The 7,392-nt window shown below is 44.8% G+C and overlaps 1 protein-coding gene across 1 annotated transcript in view; it reads right to left on the bottom strand.

The window, feature by feature from the left end:
• Positions 1 to 7,392, bottom strand: part of TMC7 (transmembrane channel like 7) — a 75,239-nt gene that overhangs the window by 10,992 nt on the left and 56,855 nt on the right. Inside the window, exons 7-8 of the mRNA XM_019666884.1 lie at positions 6,106 to 6,292; positions 3,628 to 3,758 (exon numbers count right to left, since the gene is read on the bottom strand). Coding sequence (XP_019522429.1) covers positions 3,628 to 3,758; positions 6,106 to 6,292 — 318 coding nt within the window. The remainder of the gene's footprint in view (positions 1 to 3,627; positions 3,759 to 6,105; positions 6,293 to 7,392) is intronic.

Genomic DNA, 7,392 nt, shown 5'->3' with positions numbered 1-7,392 from the left:
ATCCCCATTTCACAGGTGGGAAGACAGGCACGGTGCTTAACTAGCTTGCCCAAGGTCACATGACTGGCGAGTAGCAGTGCCGGGGCTCGAACCCCCATCAGAAAATGTGGTGTCCACTGCGGCCTGGAAGGTCGCCACAGATAGGGCCCGGGGTTGTGCTGACGGCAGGAAGCCATGCCCACTGAAGTCCCTCGGAAAGCAGCGCCATTTCCGCTCTTCCCGTGGCCTGTTGATGGGCACCTAATGGACCATGGGGCTGATGGCCTGGAGCTGTGTGAAAGTCACCGATGGTTGTCAGTGGTTTCCAGGGACTGTGGAATCATCCAGCACTTTATGGAGAGCCGCTGTGAGAAGATCCTCCCGTTGGGGCAGGAGCAGGGGTGGGAGGAGTGGGGGGGCAGAGAAGAGCCAGGTACCCCTCACACTTACTTTCTAGGAAAATCCACAAAAAGTGTCACAGCCAAGGTGATGATGAGGTCAAAGATCATCAGCTTGTACATTTCCTGCCCAACTTGGGTCTCCCAGCACTGAAACCAGAGACAGGGAGGGACACTGAGACCCAGCTCGGGGCAGAGAAAGCCAGGTTCTCAGCCTCCTCCCAACGCCCTTCCCACCCCCAGATCCTGCTACCCCTAAAGGCCACCCGCTGACACCCCTCTGGACTCCAGCACAGACTTTGGTTTTCAAGCCCTTAGAGGTGTCTGGAGTGCCAGACTGTTACAAAGCAAGAGAACAGATCACCTGGGATTTAGACCCAGGGCTTCAAGGCTGTTCTCTTCACCTTGAGCCTGTTACTCCAAAATGACTCACCCAGCAGGATGTTCCCATTCCCGCAGCCTCACCGGGTAGATTTTCTGGTTGTAGCCACAGAGCTCACAGGAGTTGTTATCACAGGATCTAATCTTGGAGCCCAGGGTGAACACCAGCACACAGATGGTGGCCAGCCGCATGAAGACACACCTGTGGGGAGAGAGGGAGGAGAATGGAGGGGAAGAGCATGAAGACACACCTGTGGGGAGAGAGGGAGGAGAATGGAGGGGAAGACGAGACCCGGGGGCAGGCTGGGCCCTTGGGACTGGGGTTAGGGAGCAGAGAAGCAAACCCACAAATGGGTAGTGGTTCTGTTTGGGATGATGAGCAGATTTTTAAAATGGATAGTGGTGATGGTGGCTNAAACTTGAAAGATCCTCATTTTAAAAATAAAGCTATGAGGGGCCGGCCGAATGGCTCAGTTGGTTAAGAGTTTGCTTAAGAGCACGAGCTCTGCGCAACAGGGTCGCTGGTTCGATTCCCACATGGGCCAGTGAGCTTCGCCCAAGCTGCGCCCGAGCTGAGCTGCAGCTGAGCTGCCAACAGGTGGCAGGATGGCTCAGCTGGTGAGAGCATGTGCTCCTCACAACAAGACTGCCTGTTGGATGGTGGGCTATGCCCACCCGCGGCTGGGACTGAATTCGGCACCTTGAGCTGAGCCGCCGCCCAGATGGCTCAGTAGATAGAATGTGTGCTCTTAACAGCAAGGTTGCCAGTTTGACTACCGCATGAAAAAAATAATTAAATAAAAAATAAAGCTATGAAAGACTACTTGGGGACAATGGGAGAAATTTGAAAATGGCAGGAATATGATGTTCATATTAATTGTCTTAAGGGTGATAATGTGATTGTGAACACATAGGAAGGAGAATGTCTTTATTTTTAGGAGCTGCACGCTCAAGTGTTTAGGGGCAAACATCATGGTGCCTCCAACTTAATTTCAAATGGTTCAACACACACACACACACACACACACACACACACACACACACACACACAAATGTATGCAGACAGAAATAAAACAAATGCAGCAAAAGGTGAATATTTGGGACATCCAGGTGAAGGAAGGGTATGTGAGTTTTCACCAAAGTTATTTCTTCAACTTTTCTATACGTTCGAAAATTTTCAAAACAAAAAGTGGAGGAAAAAAATAAAATTACAATGGAAAAAAAATTAAATTAAGCCCTACACAGAATTGCCTACATTCACATTACAAAGTTCTGTATATGAGACTTTCCATTCTAATCCTGTTTTTCTGGATAAAAATAAATTCCTGAAAAGAATCGAAGTGTTGTTTAAGAAAATGAATGACCAATTTCAGATCCGTTCATACAATGGAATACTAAAGAGCCATTGAAACAGACACACGTATAGATATGACTGTCTCCCAAGAGAAACTAAGTACGTAGTTGGGAAATCGGATTGGAAAACGAATTTCCACCGTATAGTCTTTTACACTTTTTGTTTTTGTGCCATGTGAATGTACTTATTATATATATATATATATATATATATATATATATATATATATATATATATATATATATTTTATTTTTTTTTTAAATCATAGCTAAGAAATATTTTTAAAGAATGGGAGTCCTATATGTGCTGGCATGGAAAAGGGCACAACATAAAATTAAGAGAAAAAAATAAGCTGCCAAACAGGATTATAGTATTATTCCACATGTATTTTTTTAAAAATTACATTTTTCATAGTGACTTTCTAGAAATATTTGTAAAACGTTAACAATGGTTACGTCTGCCAAGTGAGATGAAGGTGAGAGGACAGGAGCAATTTTTTCTCTTAACTTATACTTTTCTGTACTATTTGAAATTTTTTATCTATAGTATATATTACTATAACAATAACAATATACATTCAAATTAGTTAAAAATCAAAATGTGAGAGGCAGATTCCAAGTTCAAGGATTTTAATTTAAAGATGAAGAAATGAAATTCCATGAGACTGTAAGTCAAGGATTGGCAAACTACAGCCCAGGGCTAAATCTGGCCCACCACTTGTTGTTTTATAAATAAAGTTTTATTGGAACAGAGTCACACCCATTAGTTTATAGCAGTCTATGGCTGCTCTCATGATACTACACACATAGAGTTGAATAACTGCGAAAGACACCATATGGCCCACAAAGTCTAAATTATTTACTTTCTTGTCCTTTATAGAAAAAGTTTGCCAGCCTCTAGTATAAATGATTAAACCCCTAGGGCTTGACGCCTCAATTTCTGATCCTCAGTCTGGAGCATTTCTGCTCCTTCCAAATTCCACATGAGGGTCTACATTCCTAGAGTCATGTGTTAAATGTCTTTATACCCCTAGCATCTAGCAGAGTGCTTGGCACATAGAACGTAATAAATAAATGTTTGCTAAGTGCAAACGCTTAACCAAAGTGGCAGGAATATGGGTGATTTCCTGCTTCTTTCTGTTTTTCCCCTAGATTCCAAGTTTTCTACAATGACCATGCAATATTTTCATAACCAGAAGCACAGAAACAATCAATCCAAAGGGAGGACAAGAAGCGAGGTCTTAGGAAAAGGGAGCTGGGTAGGACAGACTCAGCTGGCACTCTCAGAAACAAGGGTGACCCTGCAAGTCCAAGTTCGAGAAGTGGACCCAGACTTCCCAGCATCCAGAGACAGGTTCCAAAACAAGGGTGGGCTTGGCTACGCCTGGAGTGACGTACTGACCCCTGCAGGTGACGCACCATGAGCAAAGTCCATAAAAAACACAACGGCTCCTTTGACGTGAAAGAAGGACATGCCAGGATGCAGAAATATGTTCTAGAAAACAGTCGTACTTACTGCGCCATGCTGATGGTCAGAGGTATTATTGCCAAACACAGGCCAATCAACAACACCAACAGGAAGAAGAAATTAGAGTTGGATGCTCTGAACTGCCTCGGGGAGGGTCTGCAGGTATGAAGAAGGCTCATCTACAGGGAGAGAAAGAAAGAAAAAAAAAATTAAGAGCGCAGCCTCCTAGACAACCAACGAGCACATCCACACATTGCAGTGGGAATGGCAATGGGTCTAACCTTTCTAGAGAGCTGTCAGCACTATCGATCCAAAATGAAAAGTGTTTAATCCAGACCCCCAACACTGGGGGATTCGTCTTGATGAGAAAACAGGAAAAATGGGCCAAAATACATGTATGTGGATGTTTACTGCTACAGTTGTTGATAACAGAATAACTAGAAGCAACCGAAATAGCTATCACTGGGGGTCCTTAAGGGTTAAAGTGCAATCACACAGTGGTCTGCCCTGTATCCCTTAGCAAGAACGAGAAAGTGAGCTTTACACCTTACGAGGCACTATGAAATGGAAAAGGTAAATTTCAGCACTCTGCTCTGTATCTCACTGAAGTTTTGAAACTGTACTCTTCATTTGGGGTCTAAATATGTGTTACATGGATCTGCGATAATATATAACAAATTGGGAGATATCAGCCTTGAATTTTTTTACAAGCATCTTTATTTCTCCTAGATATTAAAAGTAAATACTTCCACGGAAGGAAAGAAGGCTTGAAGGAAATACCAAGTGGGGAGAAGGAGAGAGGTACAGTAACAGCATAACATTTCTCCTTAATGTTTTTCAAAGCGGCATTACTGGGACGAGGCAGCAAGCTCTTCTCACTTCAGCAGCAGCCAAAACATCTTATGAGTGGGGGGCGCTGAGTACCCAGGACACGCGGTGTCCTGCATGGGGGCAGCCGGCCAGTCAGGTCTGGAGTGACTGTCAGAACTCTGCCCAGGGCCCATGGCCCATTCCATCACCCCCACACTGTCTTTCCTGTGCTGCACACTGGGGAAGCCACTGGCCAACCAGTATTTTCTGGAAAGGGGAAAAGATCCGAAGAGCTTTCTCATTTCTCACATCCATCTCTCCTTGGGAGACTTCAGCCAAATGAAAGCATCAGCAAACTCTTCAAAGGCCAAAACATCCCAGTAGAAAGTTTGGCCCAATTCAAAGCCTTGCTTACCCGATTATGTGGTTCTGGAGTGAGATACACCTGGTTTCAAATCCCAGGAGCCGTGTGTAAGCTGTGTGACCTTGGACCAGTTACTTAACGTCTCTGAACTTCAGCTTCCTAAGTGTTCAGCAGAGTAGGAGTACATGGTATTATTAGCATCTGCTATTAGCCTCATCATTATTACTAATATTATTATTTTTCCATTTCTGAATCCTCAGGGCTTAGCAAAATAATCAATAAATGTCGGGCTTATTAACAGAACGTACCTCTGGAAGAAGGAAGTGACTGTATACATATCTGTATTGTTTAAATATTTAATGTTGAGCATACAGTGCCTCTATAATAAAGACAAAAGTTGTATTAATAAGCCCAGATAGGTCAGTGGTCTGCAGGGCCACTTCGTACATTAAGCATTCAGTTCAGGCACGGTGTGTAGGGCCTGTGAGCTGTTCAAGGACCTACACAAATAATGGAGACCTGCAAATAAACGTACTGGCTCCAAAATCCAAACAGAAAACTACAAAATTTAAATTAATAAAGATTCCATTAAACACCACCAAAATGTCCCACTGTCAACTAACTGATCAATCAATTGCAACTCAACTCTTACACAGTTACATATAAAAAGGACACTTCAGGGCCGGCCGAGTGACGCGATGGTTAAGAACTGGCTTGGGACGCCAGAGGGCCCCGGTTCGGATCCCACATATGAGGGCCAGTGACACTGCCCTCTACAGCTAAGATGCTGAACAACAGCTCAACCTGGAGCTGGGCTGCCATGAGTCGCCGGCGACGGCGTAGGCTGCAGTCCCTGTGGCAGTGGGTTGCCATGGGCTACCGTATGTAGCCAGCAGCCAGCGTGAGCGGCCAGCAGCCGCAGTGAGCGCCGTCCAGAAGCCGGCGACTGATCTGCCTCTCCCGGGAAGAGCGCAATGATGGTGCCAACTTGGGCCAGTGAAGCAACGTCCTCCACAACTAGACTGAAGAACAAAAGGACAGCAACTTGTCTGTTCCTCTTCCCCCAATTCCCCAGCACTGTTCCCATCCCTCCAATTCCCCAATAAAAAAAAATCTTTAAAAAAAAAAAGGACACTTCAATCACGGGAGCGAAACAATTCATAACAAAACCTTCAAAATCATGAATACGTGAAAATCCATCCAAAGTCTTTTTGCCAGAATAAAAATATCTATCCAATAAGGGATGTCATTTTGATACATCTGACAGGATGTGGGTAAGCTCCAAACATACACCTTTCAAGTCAAGCAAGGATGGTTCAGGGTCTCAGCCCCCCTATCCCCACCTTCCTTACCTCTTTCACGTAGAAGATGATAATGAATTTCAAGGTTGCAATGGCAGGGAGAAGAGGTGAGAAAAAGGCTCCGATCCAGCAAATGGTTTGCCCATACACGATGCCCAGGACGTTATCAGGAATGGAGAACTCCTGCTGTCCCCAGCACTGCAGCAGCTTCCAGTTGGAGCAGTAGGTTACCAGGAGCCTGGGAACAAATGAAACCGTTTTTCACTTGGACTGCCAGCGTCTGCCAAGGCCACAGAACCACGTCTACAAAATCACGGCTGTTTCCGCACAGGTCTCTCGTGGAAACTGGTGAGTCACAAGTCTAGATGATTCCAAAAAGAGTGAATTCTGGAATCACGAAGACCAGGGTCCGAGTCTCAGATCTACAACTTACCAGCCAATGAAATTTAGACGAGGCTCACTTTTCTCATCTGGAATGTGGGGGGATGGTAACACAACCTATTTGATCAGCTCGTGGTGACAATAAATGACATGGGCAGTCTCTGTGCTCTGGCTTGCCACCGAGCCCCAAACGTCATGTGCATCCACACATAAAATGGCTTGTGGGGACCCTACCACCTTAGCATGCTGGCATCCTAGAAATTTCCTTACCACCAGGGGCCTGGGATACACACATACCATGGTTCACTGTGGCTTTGCCCTGTATCAGTAAAAATACTGGCAACAACACATATGCCCATCAGCAGAGGCTGGATTGACAAATTATAAGCCATGGATACAGTGCAATAGTAGACCGTCCTTCAAATGAATGTGGGAAGTTCATGTGTCCTGACACGGATATTTTGTTTGCAGGGTATAAAAAAAAGAAAGCTGCAGGCCACTGTGGATATAACATGATCCCATTTAGGGGTTGGGGAAAGAACCCTTCTCTTGGGACTGTGTGTTTATTTATATATGTATTTATGCAAATGTGTTTTTATTTTCAAGGACCGCTGGATCTTCCCTAACATGTAACAGTGGCCTCCTCTGAGGAGTGGGGTGGGGTCTGGCGAAAAACGAGAGCTCCTGCTATTCTCCAGACTTCTGTATTTACTTAAATACTTAAATTCTAAGTACTTTTGAATTTTCAACAAGCACATGTTCGTGTCATGTTTGTGTAAATTTTTTTTTAAAGAAACGTTTCTATTTTAATGTTTATTTTTCAGGGCTTATGAGACCTCTGAGATGCCTGGAAAATTTGTAGATCTGAGGGCCGGCTGAGTGGCTCAGTTGGTTAAGAGCTCGCTCAAGAGTTTGAGCTCTGAGCAACAGCGGTTCGAGTCCAGCCCGAGCTGAGCA

Source organism: Hipposideros armiger, unplaced genomic scaffold (assembly GCF_001890085.2).
Source record: "Hipposideros armiger isolate ML-2016 unplaced genomic scaffold, ASM189008v1 scaffold_480, whole genome shotgun sequence".
NCBI lineage: Eukaryota > Metazoa > Chordata > Mammalia > Chiroptera > Hipposideridae > Hipposideros > Hipposideros armiger.
Note: the sequence above shows the minus strand (reverse complement) of the source record. Positions and strands in the feature narration are given on the sequence as shown.